General features: G+C 33.7%; 1 protein-coding gene across 1 annotated transcript; it reads right to left on the reverse strand.

The window, feature by feature from the left end:
- Window positions 1–18,680: 18,680 nt before the first annotated feature.
- Window positions 18,681–19,496, reverse strand: LOC129975490 (uncharacterized). Its single transcript, XM_056088552.1, has one exon. It carries the CDS (start codon window positions 19,494–19,496, stop codon window positions 18,681–18,683), a length of 816 nt encoding a protein of 271 aa, XP_055944527.1.
- Window positions 19,497–20,602: the final 1,106 nt, after the last annotated feature.

Below are 20,602 nucleotides of genomic sequence, written 5' to 3' on the forward strand. Positions count from 1 at the left end.
TCTCGTCAGTGTTATATTGTTCAATCATTTTCGGCTTCGCTTTTATTTCATGGCATTAGGCCTTTTTAACATGCCTACAAAATCTTTCACTTCTTAAAGAACAATTGTGGTTTCATTTGGTTTCATTTTATCTGTCATATAAATGCTTTAAATTTTGTAATAATTAGCAATTTATCTCTTCAATAATTTTCTTTTTAATTTGGGCTCATTGAAGATTTTATTTTGGCGATCTGTTTATCAGTTTTTACTTTCTCGTATATGAAGCAAAGAGACAGCATAGTTATCGTCAAAAAAATTCCAAATCAAGATTTTGGCGAATTTTTATTTTTTACCTTCCGGCGTTCAAAAAACACATTTTTCGAAAAAAGTTTGTCTGTCTGTCCGGCAAAGATAACTCAAATGCTTTGAGCTAGACGGTTGAAAGTTAATATAGTCTTTACACCAAACTTGTAAATTCCTTTAAAATTTTGAACAAAATCTGTTCTGTGGAAGTCTATTCGGCTGTTCGAATATAAGCTAATACGATAACGGCAAAGTGAAAAGAGTTATATGAATAAAATTCTGCACACCGATTTAATATCTATGTTGTAGTCAGCCAGTTGGAGCCATATGGGAAAAAAGGTTCATCATCCGTCGGTCTGTACTTTCAGAAATATATAAACGCAGTAACTCAAAAACGCAATATAACTCCGCGCGTGAAATTTTGCTTCAATCGGGTGAGAATGACTCTTCTGGAACAAAAATTCAGTTTTCATCTTCAATTAACCGCATGTCAAGGGTTAATCTCCAAAAAAAGTCAACAAGCGTCATACGATAGATTCAGTAAAAATGCTAAATGAACGCCAAAGGTTAGCATTTCTAACTTCGCAAATGTTATACAAGGCTTCTATGGTATAACATCTTTATGAGTGGGTAAAGTTTGTAGGAAGACCACTCACTCTGATTATTCAATTCTTGTTTACTTTACCTTCCCGGTCTCATAGTCGTACTTTTAATGGCCTATCAGCGGATGCTTTGTTTCAAACTTTGCATTTCATAACAGAAGTTTTTTGAATTTTTAACTCTGCATTATTTTGAATTCAGTCCTTTTTTTCAACGGCGGACTCAAAATATAAATATCAGATTTTGAAGTTTTACATTTTATTGTCTAGAAATTGTGAATATGACGGCTTATAAAATATTATGAATGTCAATAAGGATTTTAAAAAACTACTGGAAAAAATATAATACTAATATTTTTGGATATATTAAATTTATGTAATTTATATTGAGTGCGCATTGCAATTTGCTACATGGAGATTTTCATGAGCCTTGTGCAAATTTTGTCACTACTGTGGAAGCCCTTTAATGTGATTGTGGATATCATTTGCTTTATATTATCATAATCCTCTGGTCCCTAAGTATTCATTTAGTCCAATTACTATATCGTTTAACATGAGTTTTTAAATAGTTACATGATCCTTCATTTTCAGTCAGCGGAATCCATCATAGAATTTCTTCTTTCCCTTACAAGGGAACATCTAATCAAGGAACATCTAATTCTTTTCCATGCGATACAGTTCATTCTGTTCTCTGAACCAGAGAGGCGTTTTGACATCTTTTGTATAACTATGAATCATTTTCACCTGCCACTGAATTACAACCCAAGTGATGAAAAAATGAAGTGATTAAAATTTTTAGAGAAAATGTAAGTTTCTAACAAGCCTAAAAGTTTACTAAAAATGTGTCAAAACTACGGTGGAGTCTATTGAAAATTTTATCGGTTCATTTCAAATTTTAGAAAAATCGTGAATCTTTATGCGTAAAATCAAATAAATTTAGATTCCGAAAGAGGAGGATATATTGAATCAAACACTCCAAGGAACAGTGGAGTGACTGAAACACTTGATGTTTCGAAAGTTGTCATGCCGCATCGTTCAACGGTTTTTATGTAATGAGAAGGAATAATAAATAAATGAATGAATTGTTAGGGAATAATTATCGATAAAAACCAATTATAGAATAGGGAGGAACCTTGCGTACCGAACATAATTTGTTGCTAAATCTTGCTAGAAATGCGAAACACTCGGTTAGAAAAATAATTTTTTCTACAGGAATCTCTATAAAATAGTAGAGTGCTTTAAATCCCAAAAAATACTGAAATTAATAATAATGTAATTCATTATTTATAATAAAGGCTTTTTAAAAAATTTGCCTAAAGACTTTTTTTTCTATCATGCTTCAAAATTTGACGAAAATAGTATATTAAAATGTAATTCGCAGCCCGCATAACTGCTGCCTTATGAGAGCGAAGCATCTCAAGATTAGATACAATAAATCTCAATGCTTTCAGCATTTTTCTTGATTCACTGGTATAGGTTGTTGCGCTGATGAGTTCATTATTCCTCCCTCTCCTTACCAAATCTTCTTCGCACGTTTGTGCTGTGACATAGACTGCAGCTCCATCAGTAAGTTCTTAGGTAGCTCTGGCTATATTCTTCCAGCTTGTCTATGTCTTTGCTATCCACCTCTAACTCTGTATTCTTGGTAAAAAACCATATCGTCCATGAAGGCACCACGTAGCTGCCGGAGTCATATTTAACAACTTTATTTATATGGCCATATAAATGTAATGTTCATTACAAGCAAGTGCTCAACACAGATTAATAACAAGCAAACATGTGACGTCACAGTGCCTCTCAATCTGCGAAAATCTCGCTTAATGACTCAATCATGAAGCTAGTCACTTTTTACATTTTCACTTGCTCTTTATGAGAAGTGCTCATTAAACGAGGTCTGACTATTTTTATTCCTTTTTTTCGAAAAAAAAAAAGTCATGGATCATAAGTGGAGCTGATTTTTAACCAATTCCGTTATTTATTGGTGAGTCAAAAGTTGTCCGAAACGATCACATTAAGCGGCATCTGTTGTATTTCAATTTTCTTTAATAAAAAAATGATATTCACGCGACTATGTGTACTGTTGATTAAGAATTTAATCGAATAAATGTTAAGTAGGTTCTTCGGACTAAATAAACTTATTTTTAAGATTTCTTCTTTTAAAATTGCTAATGGGTTAACATTTAATATCTTGTAAACTGAAACTTCTTATTTCTCGCACGACAAAATACGTTGTCAGGTGCAAGCGGAAACCTGTTTATAGAAGTCTAAACAAGTAGCGAGACCAAGAATTCTGTTTATATGAAAGATTTAGAATTAAAATTAATCAAAATAGGATCTACCCTAACGAATTTTTTTATTGTCTTTATCTCTTGATGTTAAATGCAAGGATTTGAAAATTTCAAGATGTGAAACTACATTTTGCTTTTTCACACCTGCTGAAAAAACAAATGCAAATGGCGAGTTTTGGACGAGTTGCGACTGCAAATGCTAGTTTTAAATATAAAATATTGGCGAATGAATTAAACACAAAACAGCAAACTAAGTTGTCTCAGCTTAGAAGTTCCAATCTCCTTTCAACATTCTGAAGGTGTAGTTGTTTCAAAATGGGAAAGAATTGTTTCAAATATTCGTTTATTGTAGCTAACTTTTCATTTATCATTGAAGTATTTCTATAAATTAAAGTGACAACTAAGTAAGCTAACTACCAGTGTTGTGTCGATTAAATTCCGAGATGCAGGTTCTGGTGCTGCTTCTGTTCTTCCAATGGAAAATGTAAGGAGTGAACTGTGGACATAAGTTCGAAACACGCAAAGTCTCTCGAAAACTTAACAGCAATATAAGATGTCTGTAAAAATGTTTCATATAATATGCCGAATTTCTTGTGAAATTTACGTAGATATTATATTCTAAACAAAAGTTTAGTTAACAATAAATTAACAAAATTTCGTTATCAATTTTGCTTCTCTGATAATTACCTGACAACGTGTAGCAAGTCGTTGGCGGTTCTGTGACAAAAGCATCTCGTCGTGCATAATCCGCTTTTTCAAAAAAATGGGTAAATTATATTCCTAAATGTGATTATTTTTACATTAATTCGGTTTTAATTATCTGTTGCATATAATTCAAATTATTTGTCAATTGATCAATATTTAAAAATGCCTTTCTCTTAAATTCGTCAAATTATATTTATAGAACATTTTTTAAATATTTTATTTTCTTTATATTTAATAGGAAAAAGAAACTTTATTGAGAACTCTGCGGGAAAAGGAGGCGCCAAAGGTATTTATTTTTAAATTATACATTTTCTTTCAATATTGTTTTTAAGATACCATAAGAAATTTTAAAGAATGAGTAACCTATAAATTTAAGTACAGGATACGAATATCATTTCTTTCATATTGGCTTTGATGAATCACTGAATAGTGAATGCCATTTTTATAGTCCAGAATAGTATTAAAAAATCCGGCATTTCTGTTATGGCTGAATAAAGGTCATGTTTAAGGTTCCACAAGTTATTATTCTTGGTGAAACTATTATTTTCTCTCGGTTCGTGCTTATACTACTGAAAAGCGCACTTTGTTTCGCTAAATCTAATTTAAAGAAACAACAAATTAAAGGAAATTGTCGTTAGAAAATAAAATTTGTAAAATACATCTTTGCTGAGATTTAATATTTTTATTTTTCATGCCTCACTGAAAGAATAAATTTTTGCAGCGACAAAAACGAGGATTATTAAAATTAACAGATTAATTGATTTAAGCATAAAAAAAACGTAACATTCCAACAATTGATCAAAAAGAAACCCTTTTCAAATCGACTAATAGACAAAGGACTTCAGATTGTCATATTGTTTATTGAAATTTTGCTTATTAAATGCTAGTATTGCTCGCTACCAGTAGGTTTTGTGGCTCCTTTTTAGTTTAGTCATTTTCATTTCCTTGAAGAATTTATAGGTGGGAAAGTGTGGTAATATACAATAGTTTTCAAATTAATGCAAATTTTACATAACGGATTTGTTTAACCATTTGCTTTTCGAAGCATAAACAAATGTCACTTGCGCCAATAAACCGCAATAGTCAACCAGTCATAATAAATCAGCATTATTCATGCTATTGTAACTTCTCGTTCCTCGAAGAAAGCAGAATTCTGACAGTTAGTAACAAAATAACAGAACATTGTCAATATTTTCTAAAATTCAATAGAAATGATAAATAGCAAACAGCAGTGGCGATCTTATAAAATCTGACATGCATGTTGAACAACAAATAATGCTTAGTTTATAAAAATATATTTTCTTTTCTGGCGTCAATTCAATAAACAAACCGTAGAAACTGGAATTTATGCTATAAAATTTAAATGCACAGTTCGAGATTCATTTTGAAATGGCACCAATTCCATGATTTGTGTGCCGACGACCGAGATCTGAAAAATGGTTGATAATGACGTAATATTTCTCTTCAAAGGAAGAAATACTAATGCTTGGATGTTAGAGCATTAATGTTTTCTTTCATGTTAGGTTGCAATGCCAAAGCGTTTGGCTGCACATGAGGTTGGGATAAGCAGAAAATAAAAAAACTGGTATAACAGAGATTAAAGTTCGATTCATTGACCATCACGCCTCATATCAATCTTATACATTACATGAATCCCTTGTAAATTCCTAATAACTTATTTTAAATGTAAAAGTTAAAGAAAACGTAGTAATAACTTGGCTTAAATGAAAATTCTTTTAATAATTTCTAATTTTTTGCAGTTTGTACCATCGATAGATATACAATGTAATTGCGTATTATTCGAATGCTGTAATTTAAAATACGTTTATTTTTAGGAGGACAAATCTCTCCAGTGTGATATTAGAAATGACGCCGAAGTACAAGAGGAACAAATTGATAATCAGGAGGCCGCCGATATTGTCGACATAGCTGATGTGCCACAGGATCAGCCAGCCCCACAGGCCCCAGCACCACAGGCCCCAGCACCACAGGCCCCAGCACCACAGGCCCAGCTGCCAGCACAATTTATAAACCCACTGGTAAGGAGACCACAGGTTCCCGGGCCAATCAAACATTTTAAAAACAGGAGGAGACAAAATTGGCCACTGCCACTCGAAGAACTGGATATGAATATTTTTAACGATATCATTAGCGATCTCAATACTCTGTGGCTCGACGTTAGCAGCAGAAATCGGGTGGCACCACGAATATCGGAGGCTTTATACAAACGCGTTGTGGGGCAGTTTTTAGGAGAGAGAGATTATCCGCGCTTTGAGATCGAGAGAAACTTAGATATATTTGATTGGCCAGAGCTCAGTAACGATAATAGAATATTAATAAGGAACATTTTCAGACAGGCCCAAGAACTGGCGGCATTCGAACGACGTAAAACTGTTATGGATAAAGATATCGAGTTCATGGTGCAAATGTTAATAAATTAAGGAAACAATTGAAATGAATGTGGTGCTCTCTCCTAAGTTTTGAGAATTGTATTGATATCTGCTGCTAAAAAATTTCGACACACAAATCACGGAATTGGAGCAATTCGAAATGAATCTCGAAATATGTTTTTAAATTTAGAATATATTATATTTAAAATATTTAGAAGATAAATTTAGAAGATATTCATACTATTTAATCAAATAAAAAAATCGGGCCTCAAGAGCTCTGGCAAAATTGGTGCTACTTCAAAATGCCATTCCAAAATTATAGACATTCGAAGAGAGCTATAATTCCGTTGAACTGGAAAGAAACATTTTCAAAAGTAATAAAATAAAATTTTCTTCTCATTTCTTATGTCGAAGTTACAGAAAAAAAAAACATTCTGCGATGTTAAATATTCATTTATTATATTTTACAGTGAAGTGAAAAATCCTCATTTTCTTTACAAAATAAAGCAATATGAAATCTATCTTTAGAACTTCTATGATTTTTTTCATGCCAGTTCAATGAATATTTTTTCGTCCTGTGGTCTCCCTTAGAATGCTGTAAGATGAGCGCAATCGAGAAATATGTGTGCGAAAATAAAAAAATATCACACTGGAAAATGCAGTTTATCTTCTGTGACGTAGAAAGCAATTACATAAAAAATATTGTATATTATTCGCCTCTTTTGTTTGTAATTGGCGCAGTATAACATACTTATGGCACTTACGCCATTAAATTAAAATCAACCAACCATCGCATCTTTTGTTATCACCTCTAAAGTTTTTTCGCATTTGTCGATTTTTCCTCAACATACTCACGAAGAAAACTGAAGAAACATTTAAGGTCCAATGTTTTTATTAAAAAAAAAAATTAGGCATTCATACCAACACTCTTCCTGCACTGTACATGAATATCTTGCCTAGACATTAGCAGTGGTCTTTCAAACCGAACTGAAATCATGCATTTAAAGGAGGAGATATTTGCATATTCATCTTTTGACAGAGACTCAAGTCTGTATTTTCCTATTCCTATATTCAGAACAAAAAATATCCTCAATGAATTTTTTCTTTAAAAATGCCTTATTTAAAAGAACTCTTGATACGCAAATCTTGAAGACTTTTGTATAATAGTTGCAACTGGACAACCGGCTCATATTCTAGTAAGATTCAAAAGAATAATTCAAATGCCTTCTCATGTAAAGATGCTACTTTTTACATAAAATTAAATACGCTCCAAATTAATTCTTGTACAAATGTGGTGCATCTGAAATATATTTTCATTTCAAAGAACTCATTTTCGAGAAAATTTGCCGAAAAATTTATTCTTCCATATTGGAAGAATCCATCCTTCCACCTCCTCCAAATAATTCAATTTTTCCTTAAGTGGCGCAACTCCAAATTGAAGATTGCGTCCCAGTTCAATCGTTTAATTGAACTGTCTTTATTGTTTGCGGTATCTCTCTCTCTCAAAAAAAAAAAAGTGCCACTATTAAGCGCACTCTTGCTACGCAAATTTTGAAAGGACTTTAGTTAAAAATGTTGCAACTCTGCCTCCTGCTCACGTTCTGCTCGAGTAAAAAGGGACTTCTTTTTATATAAAATTAAATAGCCTCCTAATTTATTCTTGTGCAACTGTGGTGCATCCGAAAGATTGTGTGTCCTTTCGGAGAAGACTCTTGCATGAAATTTAATCAAAACATATATTTTTTTCATATTGGAAATATCACATCCTCCAAAAAATTCATTTTTTCCTTAAGTGGCGCAACTCCAAATTTAAGATTGCGTCCCAGTTCAATCGTTTAATTGAACTGTCTTTATGGTTTGCGGTATCTCTCTCTCAAAAAAAAAGTGCCACTATTAAACACACTCTTGCTACGCAAATTTCGAAAGGACTTTGGTTAAAAAGGTTGCAACTCTGCCTCCTGCTCCCGTTCTGCTCGAATGTAAATGCATTCTTTAGTAAAAAGGGACTTCTTTTTATATAAAATTAAATAGCCTCCTAATTTATTCTTGTACAACTGTGGTGCATCCGAAAGATTGTTTGTCCTTTCGGAGAAGACTCTTGCATGAAATTTAATCAAATCATATATTATTTTCATATTGGAAATATCACATCCTCCAAATAATTCAATTTTTCCTTAAGTGGCGCAACTCCAAATTTAAGATTGCGTCCCAGTTCAATCGTTTAATTGAACTGTCTTTATTGTTTGCGGTATCTCTCTCTCTCTCAAAAAAAAGTGCCACTATTAAGCGCACTCTTGCTACGCATATTTTGAAAGGACTTTGGTTAAAAATGTTGCAACTCTGCCTCCTGCTCACGTTCTGCTCGAGTAAAAAGGGACTTCTTTTTATATAAAATTAAATAGCCTCCTAATTTATTCTTGTACAACTGTGGTGCATCCGAAAGATTGTGTCATTTCGGAGAAGACTCTTGCAGGAAATTTAATCAAAACATATATTTTTTTCATATAGGAAATATCACATCCTCCAAATAATTCAATTTGTCCTTAAGTGGCGCAACTCCAAATTTAAGATTGCGTCCCAGTTCAATCGTTTAATTGAACTTTCTTTATTGTTTGCTGTATCTCTAACAAAAAAAAAAGTGCCACTATTAAGCGCACTCTTGCTACGCAAATTTTGAAAGGACTTTGGTTAAAAATGTTGCAACTCTGCCTCCTGCTCACGTTCTGCTCGAGTAAAAAGGGACTTCTTTTTATATAAAATTAAATAGCCTCCTAATTTATTGTTGTACAACTGTGGTGCATCCGAAAGATTGTGTCATTTCGGAGAAGACTCTTGCATGAAATTTAATCAAAACATATATTTTTTTCATATAGGAAATATCACATCCTCCAAATAATTCAATTTGTCCTTAAGTGGCGCAACTCCAAATTTAAGATTGCGCCCCAGTTCAATCGTTTAATTGAACTGTCTTTATTGTTTGCGGTATCTCTCTCTCTCAAAAAAAAAAAAAAGTGCCACTATTAAGCGCACTCTTGCTACGCATATTTTGAAAGGACTTTGGTTAAAAATGTTGCAACTCTGCCTCCTGCTCACGTTCTGCTCGAGTAAAAAGGGACTTCTTTTTATATAAAGTTAAATAGCCTCCTAATTTATTCTTGTACAACTGTGGTGCATCCGAAAGATTGTGTCATTTCGGAGAAGACTCTTGCATGAAATTTAATCAAAACATATATTTTTTTCATATAGGAAATATCACATCCTCCAAATAATTCAATTTGTCCTTAAGTGGCGCAACTCCAAATTTAAGATTGCGTCCCAGTTCAATCGTTTAATTGAACTGTCTTTATTGTTTGCTGTATCTCTAACAAAAAAAAAAAAAAGTGCCACTATTAAGCGCACTCTTGCTACGCAAATTTTGAAAGGACTTTGGTTAAAAATGTTGCAACTCTGCCTCCTGCTCACGTTCTGCTCGAGTAAAAAGTGACTTCTTTTTATATAAAATTAAATAGCCTCCTAATTTATTTTTGTACAACTGTGGTGCATCCGAAAGTTTGTGTGTCATTTCGGCGAAGACTCTTGCATGAAATTTAATCAAAAAAAATTTTTTTTCATATAGGAAATATCACATCCTCCAAATAATTCAATTTGTCCTTAAGTGGCGCAACTCCAAATTGAAGATTGCGTCCCAGTTCAATCGTTTAATTGAACTGTCTTTATTGTTTGCGGTATCTCTCTCTCTCTCTCAAAAAAAAAGTGCCACTATTAAGCGCACTCTGCTACGCAAATTTTGAAAGGACTTTAGTTAAAAATGTTGCAACTCTGCCTCCTGCTCACGTTCTGCTCGAGTAAAAAGGGACTTCTTTTTATATAAAATTAAATAGCCTCCTAATTTATTCTTGTGCAACTGTGGTGCATCCGAAAGATTGTGTGTCCTTTCGGAGAAGACTCTTGCATGAAATTTAATCAAAACATATATTTTTTTCATATTGGAAATATCACATCCTCCAAAAAATTCATTTTTTCCTTAAGTGGCGCAACTCCAAATTTAAGATTGCGTCCCAGTTCAATCGTTTAATTGAACTGTCTTTATGGTTTGCGGTATCTCTCTCTCAAAAAAAAAGTGCCACTATTAAACACACTCTTGCTACGCAAATTTCGAAAGGACTTTGGTTAAAAAGGTTGCAACTCTGCCTCCTGCTCCCGTTCTGCTCGAATGTAAATGCATTCTTTAGTAAAAAGGGACTTCTTTTTATATAAAATTAAATAGCCTCCTAATTTATTCTTGTACAACTGTGGTGCATCCGAAAGATTGTTTGTCCTTTCGGAGAAGACTCTTGCATGAAATTTAATCAAATCATATATTATTTTCATATTGGAAATATCACATCCTCCAAATAATTCAATTTTTCCTTAAGTGGCGCAACTCCAAATTTAAGATTGCGTCCCAGTTCAATCGTTTAATTGAACTGTCTTTATTGTTTGCGGTATCTCTCTCTCTCTCAAAAAAAAGTGCCACTATTAAGCGCACTCTTGCTACGCATATTTTGAAAGGACTTTGGTTAAAAATGTTGCAACTCTGCCTCCTGCTCACGTTCTGCTCGAGTAAAAAGGGACTTCTTTTTATATAAAATTAAATAGCCTCCTAATTTATTCTTGTACAACTGTGGTGCATCCGAAAGATTGTGTCATTTCGGAGAAGACTCTTGCAGGAAATTTAATCAAAACATATATTTTTTTCATATAGGAAATATCACATCCTCCAAATAATTCAATTTGTCCTTAAGTGGCGCAACTCCAAATTTAAGATTGCGTCCCAGTTCAATCGTTTAATTGAACTTTCTTTATTGTTTGCTGTATCTCTAACAAAAAAAAAAGTGCCACTATTAAGCGCACTCTTGCTACGCAAATTTTGAAAGGACTTTGGTTAAAAATGTTGCAACTCTGCCTCCTGCTCACGTTCTGCTCGAGTAAAAAGGGACTTCTTTTTATATAAAATTAAATAGCCTCCTAATTTATTGTTGTACAACTGTGGTGCATCCGAAAGATTGTGTCATTTCGGAGAAGACTCTTGCATGAAATTTAATCAAAACATATATTTTTTTCATATAGGAAATATCACATCCTCCAAATAATTCAATTTGTCCTTAAGTGGCGCAACTCCAAATTTAAGATTGCGCCCCAGTTCAATCGTTTAATTGAACTGTCTTTATTGTTTGCGGTATCTCTCTCTCTCAAAAAAAAAAAAAGTGCCACTATTAAGCGCACTCTTGCTACGCATATTTTGAAAGGACTTTGGTTAAAAATGTTGCAACTCTGCCTCCTGCTCACGTTCTGCTCGAGTAAAAAGGGACTTCTTTTTATATAAAGTTAAATAGCCTCCTAATTTATTCTTGTACAACTGTGGTGCATCCGAAAGATTGTGTCATTTCGGAGAAGACTCTTGCATGAAATTTAATCAAAACATATATTTTTTTCATATAGGAAATATCACATCCTCCAAATAATTCAATTTGTCCTTAAGTGGCGCAACTCCAAATTTAAGATTGCGTCCCAGTTCAATCGTTTAATTGAACTGTCTTTATTGTTTGCTGTATCTCTAACAAAAAAAAAAAAAAAGTGCCACTATTAAGCGCACTCTTGCTACGCAAATTTTGAAAGGACTTTGGTTAAAAATGTTGCAACTCTGCCTCCTGCTCACGTTCTGCTCGAGTAAAAAGTGACTTCTTTTTATATAAAATTAAATAGCCTCCTAATTTATTTTTGTACAACTGTGGTGCATCCGAAAGTTTGTGTGTCATTTCGGCGAAGACTCTTGCATGAAATTTAATCAAAAAAAATTTTTTTTCATATAGGAAATATCACATCCTCCAAATAATTCAATTTGTCCTTAAGTGGCGCAACTCCAAATTGAAGATTGCGTCCCAGTTCAATCGTTTAATTGAACTGTCTTTATTGTTTGCGGTATCTCTCTCTCTCTCTCAAAAAAAAAAGTGCCACTATTAAGCGCACTCTGCTACGCAAATTTTGAAAGGACTTTAGTTAAAAATGTTGCAACTCTGCCTCCTGCTCACGTTCTGCTCGAGTAAAAAGGGACTTCTTTTTATATAAAATTAAATAGCCTCCTAATTTATTCTTGTGCAACTGTGGTGCATCCGAAAGATTGTGTGTCCTTTCGGAGAAGACTCTTGCATGAAATTTAATCAAAACATATATTTTTTTCATATTGGAAATATCACATCCTCCAAAAAATTCATTTTTTCCTTAAGTGGCGCAACTCCAAATTTAAGATTGCGTCCCAGTTCAATCGTTTAATTGAACTGTCTTTATGGTTTGCGGTATCTCTCTCTCAAAAAAAAAGTGCCACTATTAAACACACTCTTGCTACGCAAATTTCGAAAGGACTTTGGTTAAAAAGGTTGCAACTCTGCCTCCTGCTCCCGTTCTGCTCGAATGTAAATGCATTCTTTAGTAAAAAGGGACTTCTTTTTATATAAAATTAAATAGCCTCCTAATTTATTCTTGTACAACTGTGGTGCATCCGAAAGATTGTTTGTCCTTTCGGAGAAGACTCTTGCATGAAATTTAATCAAATCATATATTATTTTCATATTGGAAATATCACATCCTCCAAATAATTCAATTTTTCCTTAAGTGGCGCAACTCCAAATTTAAGATTGCGTCCCAGTTCAATCGTTTAATTGAACTGTCTTTATTGTTTGCGGTATCTCTCTCTCTCTCAAAAAAAAGTGCCACTATTAAGCGCACTCTTGCTACGCATATTTTGAAAGGACTTTGGTTAAAAATGTTGCAACTCTGCCTCCTGCTCACGTTCTGCTCGAGTAAAAAGGGACTTCTTTTTATATAAAATTAAATAGCCTCCTAATTTATTCTTGTACAACTGTGGTGCATCCGAAAGATTGTGTCATTTCGGAGAAGACTCTTGCATGAAATTTAATCAAAACATATATTTTTTTCATATAGGAAATATCACATCCTCCAAATAATTCAATTTGTCCTTAAGTGGCGCAACTCCAAATTTAAGATTGCGTCCCAGTTCAATCATTTAATTGAACTGTCTTTATTGTTTGCTGTATCTCTAACAAAAAAAAAAGTGCCACTATTAAGCGCACTCTTGCTACGCAAATTTTGAAAGGACTTTGGTTAAAAAGGTTGCAACTCTGCCTCCTGCTCACGTTCTGCTCGAGTAAAAAGGGACTTCTTTTTATATAAAATTAAATAGCCTCCTTATTTATTCTTGTACAACTGTGGTGCATCCGAAAGATTGTGTGTCATTTCGGCGAAGACTCTTGCATGAAATTTAATCAAAACATATATTATTTTCATTTTGGAAATATCACATCCTCCAAATAATTCAATTTTTCCTTAAGTGGCGCAACTCCAAATTTAAGATTGCGCCCCAGTTCAATCGTTTAATTGAACTTTCTTTATTGTTTGCGGTATCTCTCTCTCTCTCTCAAAAAAAAAGTGCCACTATTAAGCGCACTCTTGCTACGCAAATTTTGAAAGGACTTTGGTTAAAAATGTTGCAACTCTGCCTCCTGCTCACGTTCTGCTCGAGTAAAAAGGGATTTCTTTTTATATAAAATTAAATAGCCTCCTAATTTATTCTTATACAACTGTGGTGCATCCGAAAGATTGTGTCATTTCGGAGAAGACTCTTGCATGAAATTTAATCAAAACATATATTTTTTTCATATAGGAAATATCACATCCTCCATATAATTCAATTTGTCCTTAAGTGGCGCAACTACAAATTTAAGATTGCGTCCCAGTTCAATCATTTAATTGAACTGTCTTTATTGTTTGCTGTATCTCTAACAAAAAAAAAAGTGCCACTATTAAGCGCACTCTTGCTACGCAAATTTTGAAAGGACTTTGGTTAAAAATGTTGCAACTCTGCCTCCTGCTCACGTTCTGCTCGAGTAAAAAGGGATTTCTTTTTATATAAAATTAAATAGCCTCCTAATTTATTCTTGTACAACTGTGGTGCATCCGAAAGATTGTGTCATTTCGGAGAATACTCTTGCATGAAATTTAATCAAAACATATATTTTTTTCATATAGGAAATATCACATCCTACAAATAATTCAATTTGTCCTTAAGTGGCGCAACTCCAAATTTAAGATTGCGTCCCAGTTCAATCATTTAATTGAACTGTCTTTATTGTTTGCTGTATCTCTAACAAAAAAAAAAAAGTGCCACTATTAAGCGCACTCTTGCTACGCAAATTTTGAAAGGACTTTGGTTAAAAAGGTTGCAACTCTGCCTCCTGCTCACGTTCTGCTCGAGTAAAAAGTGACTGCTTTTTATATAAAATTAAATAGCCTCCTAATTAATTCTAGTAGAACAACTGGTTTGCATCCGAAAGATTGTGTCATTTCGGAGAATACTCTTGCATGAAATTTAATCAAAACATATATTTTTTTCATATAGGAAATATCACATTATCCAAATAATTCAATTTGTCCTTAAGTGGCGCAACTCCAAATTGAAGATTGCGTCCCAGTTCAATCGTTTAATTGAACTGTCTTTATTGTTTGCGGTATCTCTCTCTCTCTCTCTCTCTCAAAAAAAGTGCCACTATTAAGCGCACTCTTGCTACGCAAATTTTGAAAGGACTTTAGTTAAAAATGTTGCAACTCTGCCTCCTGCTCACGTTCTGCTCGAGTAAAAAGGGACTTCTTTTTATATAAAATTAAATAGCCTCCTTATTTATTCTTGTACAACTGTGGTGCATCCGAAAGATAGTGTCATTTCGGCGAAGACTCTTGCATGCAATTTAATCAAAACATATATTATTTTCATATTGGTAATATCACATCCTCCAAATAATTCAATTTTTCCTTAAGTGGCGCAACTCCAAATTTAAGATTGCGCCCCAGTTCAATCGTTTAATTGAACTGTCTTTATTGTTTGCGGTATCTCTCTCTCTCTCAAAAAAAAAAGTGCCACTATTAAGCGCACTCTTGCTACGCAAATTTTGAAAGGACTTTGGTTACAAATGTTGCAACTCTGCCTCCTGCTCACGTTCTGCTCGAGTAAAAAGGGACTTCTTTTTATATAAAAAATAGCCTCCTAATTTATTCTTGTACAACTGTGGTGCATCCGAAAGATTGTGTGTCCTTTCGGAGAAGACTCTTGCATGAAATTTAATCAAAACATATATTTTTTTCATATTGGAAATATCACATCCTCCAAAAAATTTATTTTTTCCTTAAGTGGCGCAACTCCAAATTTAAGATTGCGTCCCAGTTCAATCGTTTAATGGAACTGTCTTTATGGTTTGCGGTATCTCTCTCTCAAAAAAAAAGTGCCACTATTAAACGCACTCTTGCTACGCATATTTTGAAAGGACTTTGGTTAAAAATGTTGCAACTCTGCCTCCTGCTCACGTTCTGCTCGAGTAAAAAGGGACTTCTTTTTATATAAAATTAAATAGCCTCCTAATTTATTCTTGTACAACTGTGGTGCATCCGAAAGATTGTGTCATTTCGGAGAATACTCTTGCATGAAATTTAATAAAAACATATATTTTTTTCTTATAGGAAATATCACATCCTCCAAATAATTCAATTTGTCCTTAAGTGGCGCAACTCCAAATTTAGGATTGCGTCACAGTTCAATCATTTAATTGAACTGTCTTTATTGTTTGCTGTATCTCTAACAAAAAAAAAAAAGTGCCACTATTAAGCGCACTCTTGCTACGCAAATTTTGAAAGGACTTTGGTTAAAAAGGTTGCAACTCTGCCTCCTGCTCACGTTCTGCTCGAGTAAAAAGTGACTGCTTTTTATATAAAATTAAATAGCCTCCTAATTAATTCTAGTAGAACAACTGGGGTGCATCCGAAAGATTGTGTCATTTCGGAGAATACTCTTGCATGAAATTTAATCAAAACATATATTTTTTTCATATAGGAAATATCACATTATCCAAATAATTCAATTTGTCCTTAAGTGGCGCAACTCCAAATTGAAGATTGCGTCCCAGTTCAATCGTTTAATTGAACTGTCTTTATTGTTTGCGGTATCTCTCTCTCTCTCTCTCTCAAAAAAAGTGCCACTATTAAGCGCACTCTTGCTACGCAAATTTTGAAAGGACTTTAGTTAAAAATGTTGCAACTCTGCCTCCTGCTCACGTTCTGCTCGAGTAAAAAGGGACTTCTTTTTATATAAAATTAAATAGCCTCCTTATTTATTCTTGTACAACTGTGGTGCGTATGAAAGATAGTGTCATTTCGGCGAAGACTCTTGCATGCAATTTAATCAAAACATATATTATTTTCATATTGGTAATATCACATCCTCCAAATAATTCAATTTTTCCTTAAGTGGCGCAACTCCAAATTTAAGATTGCGCCCCAGTTCAATCGTTTAATTGAACTGTCTTTATTGTTTGCGGTATCTCTCTCTCTCTCAAAAAAAAAAAGTGCCACTATTAAGCGCACTCTTGCTACGCAAATTTTGAAAGGACTTTGGTTAAAAAGGTTGCAACTCTGCCTCCTGCTCACGTTCTGCTCGAGTAAAAAGGGACTTCTTTTTATATAAAAAATAGCCTCCTAATTTATTCTTGTACAACTGTGGTGCATCCGAAAGATTGTGTGTCCTTTCGGAGAAGACTCTTGCATGAAATTTAAACAAAACATATATTTTTTTTCATATTGGAAATATCACATCCTCCAAATAATTCAATTTTTCCTTAAGTGGCGCAACTCCAAATTTAAGATTGCGTCCCAGTTCAATCATTTAATTGAACTGTCTTTATTGTTTGCTGTATCTCTAACAAAAAAAAAAAGTGCCACTATTAAACGCACTCTTGCTACGCAAATTTTGAAAGGACTTTGATTAAAAAGGTTGCAACTCTGCCTTCTGCTCACGTTCTGCTCGAGTAAAAAGTGACTTCTTTTTATATAAAATTAAATAGCCTCCTAATTTATTCTTGTACAATTGTGGTGCATCCGAAAGATTGTGTGTCCTTTCGGAGAAGACTCTTGCATGAAATTTAATCAAAACATATATTTTTTTCATATTGGAAATATCACATCCTCCAAAAAATTCAATTTTTCCTTAAGTGGCGCAACTCCAAATTTAAGATTGCGTCCCAGTTCAATCGTTTAATTGAACTGTCTTTATTGTTTGCTGTATCTCTCTCTCTCTCAAAAAAAAGTGCCACTATTAAACGCACTCTTGCTACGCAAGTTTTTAAAGGACTTTGGTTAAAAAGGTTGCAACTCTGCCTCCTGCTCACGTTCTGCTCGAGTAAAAAGGGACTTCTTTTTATATAAAATTAAAAAGCCTCCTAATTTTTTTCTTGTACAACTGTGGTACATCCGAAAGATTGTCATTTCGGAGAAGACTCTTGCATGAAATTTAATCAAAACATATATTTTTTTCATATTGGAAATATCACATCCTCCAAAAAATTCAATTTTTCCTTAAGTGACGCAACTCCAAATTTAAGATTGCGTCCCAGTTCAATAGTTTAATTGAACTGTCTTTATTGTTTGCTGTATCTCTAACAAAATAAAAGTGCCACTATTAAACGCACTCTTGCTACGCAAATTTTGAAAGGACTTTGGTTAAAAAGGTTGCAACTCTGCCTCCTGCTCACGTTCTGCTCGAATGCAAATGCATTCTTTAGTAAAAAGGGACTTCTTTTTATATAAAATTAAATAGCCTTCTAATTTATTCTTGTACAACTGTGGTGCATCCGAAAGATTGTGTCATTTCGGAGAAGACTCTTGCATGAAATTTAATCAAAACATATATTTTTTTCATATAGGAAATATCACATCCTCCAAATAATTCAATTTGTCCTTAAGTGGCGCAACTCCAAATTTAAGATTGAGTCCCAGTTCAATCATTTAATTGAACTTTCTTTATTGTTTGCTGTATCTCTAACAAAAAAAAAGTGCCACTATTAAGCGCACTCTTGCTACGCAAATTTTGAAAGGACTTTGATTAAAAAGGTTGCAACTCTGCCTCCTGCTCACGTTCTGCTCGAGTAAAAAGTGACTTCTTTTTATATAAAATTAAATAGCCTCCTAATTTATTCTTGTACAACTGTGGTGCATCCGAAATATTGTATGTCATTTCGGAGAAGACTCTTGCATGAAATATATCATAATGTATATATTTTTTTCATAATGGAAATATCACATTCTCCAAATAATTCAATTTTTCCTTAATAATTTTGATCCATAAGTATAAATTTTGGAGTTATTAGCTGCAAAAGTTGCAGAGAATCAGGCTTTAGATTTGTTTTGGTTTTTGTTGAGCAGTATGCACGAAACATCAGATCCAGAATCTATCAAAAATTTGAAGTGGGATCTCTTATGAAAAACATGCAAACGATACGATTGCGCGGCTGCCGCCCATGTAGGTTGATCGACAGCCGCTATTGCGAGTTAATTGAGTACGAACTTGGAGATACGCACTTCAGTGCTTTCTCTCCGAAAAGTGAATGATAATAAAAGAATTTTATCCCATCATCACTGGAAACCCAGAGAGAAAAACTGCGCTGTCTGTTTTTCCAATGGAACGGACTTTTGCTTCTGTCTCGGGAAAGCCGTTGTACCTGCTTTCTTAAATCGGCGATTTCGCTTGGGAGTGCAGTAAACTCATCCACAGTGGACGCTTTGCGCTCCTCGGCTAACGGCAAAGACGCTGTTAAATGTTGAGAAAATACGGACCTCGCCAATTTGCCGGCCATGTTGGCCAAATTGTTCAGGGATTCTGAACTTATGGATAAAATTGCCTGCATATCTGACTGCAGTCTTTGCAGCCATAACGTTTTGAGGAAATCTTCTTTTATGCCTGTGCCATCACCGAGTTGGAGCATCTTTCGGAGTAACTGCGATGGTTTATCGGCGCCTAAATGTGGTTCAGAAAGCAGTCGACGGATCTGTTCATTTTCCGAAGCGGAAAATTCTGTTATAAGTCCAGCCTTTAACGCATCATATTTATTGGTGTCGGAGGGTGTGAGTAAAATATCAGGTACCACAGATAAAGTTTCCGGATCAACAGACGCAATCAAATGATTGTATTTTGTAAGGTCATTAGTTATTTTTGCTAGAGCGAAATTGCTTTCTACTTGGATGAACCACAATGTTATATTCTTCCTCCACAGCAGCGGTATTTTCACCGAAAGATGGGACAACTGCGATTCTATCGGAGCGCCAGCATTGACACTTTCGTTTTCTGTATTAGGCATTTTTTGTTACTCGATGTGGAAAACTGATCATTTTTACAATAATTACAAGTATTAGAAAAAGTTATAATTATTTAAAATTACACATTTCTTTAAAAAATTAAGAGTTAAGTATCATAATAATAAACATGATAGCCAAAACGAATTAATAAGAAATTAATACTTCAAATACGAAAAATAATACTAAATATAAATAATACGATTTCTTCGCCAAAATAATGGGGAAATGAAATATTGAGCAATCACAGGGAAATGACAAGAAAATTCGAACACATTCCTGGTCATTGATGCATTACACTCTTCACAATAATCAAAAATAATCCATAATGGGTGGTATGTACGAAAAATATTTGAAGAGCTCAATCACTAAAATCTGATTTGAGCATATTTTAGAAATTTTAAGGCTGGACCATGTCCACTCTGAATTTCTAAAGATACTCTTCTCATCTTGCTTTGCAACTAAATTTAAATGCCACGGAGAATATCGAAGAATATTTTATTATAGAACTTTTACCACTTTTCTTGTGTGCTAACACGAGAATTGTTGGTCCAATCTATAAATGCTATCCTCCTATTATTTTATACCTGGAATTCCGGTTTCCATTTCTTTCATTTCTAAAATATATTTTAAGCTTTGATGGATTATATATTATTCGAAGAAAAAATTGATTTTTTCCATCCATTGCAGAATGCACAATTTCCATGATGATATATGTAGATATGACCACATTCAAATATTTTATGTTTTGTTCTTTGGAAACTTTTCTCTGAGAAGTTCAATTATGCTTATAAGTAGAGCATTTAGAAAAAGTGTCTGTTTAATTTATGAAGGCAAAGGACGGAATATGAAATTTTGAACTAGAATCTTGATATAAAAGCGGCGGCATGATAATTACGATTTAAACGTCATAGCAAAACGAATGTTTTTTCATGTTCTGTCAGCTATACTCCCAAACAAGTTCATTTGTATACTCATAAAGTATGAAGTACTTTATACAAAATGACGAATATATTAGAGATTCCTACCTTTCATGCGTGGTAAATTTCGAAAAAAAAAATCTTGCCGGTGAAAATGGCCCATCTCTTCCCGAAACAAATGTCATGCGACT

This window comes from Argiope bruennichi, chromosome 7, assembly GCF_947563725.1.
Source record: "Argiope bruennichi chromosome 7, qqArgBrue1.1, whole genome shotgun sequence".
Classification (NCBI taxonomy): Eukaryota; Metazoa; Arthropoda; class Arachnida; order Araneae; family Araneidae; genus Argiope; species Argiope bruennichi.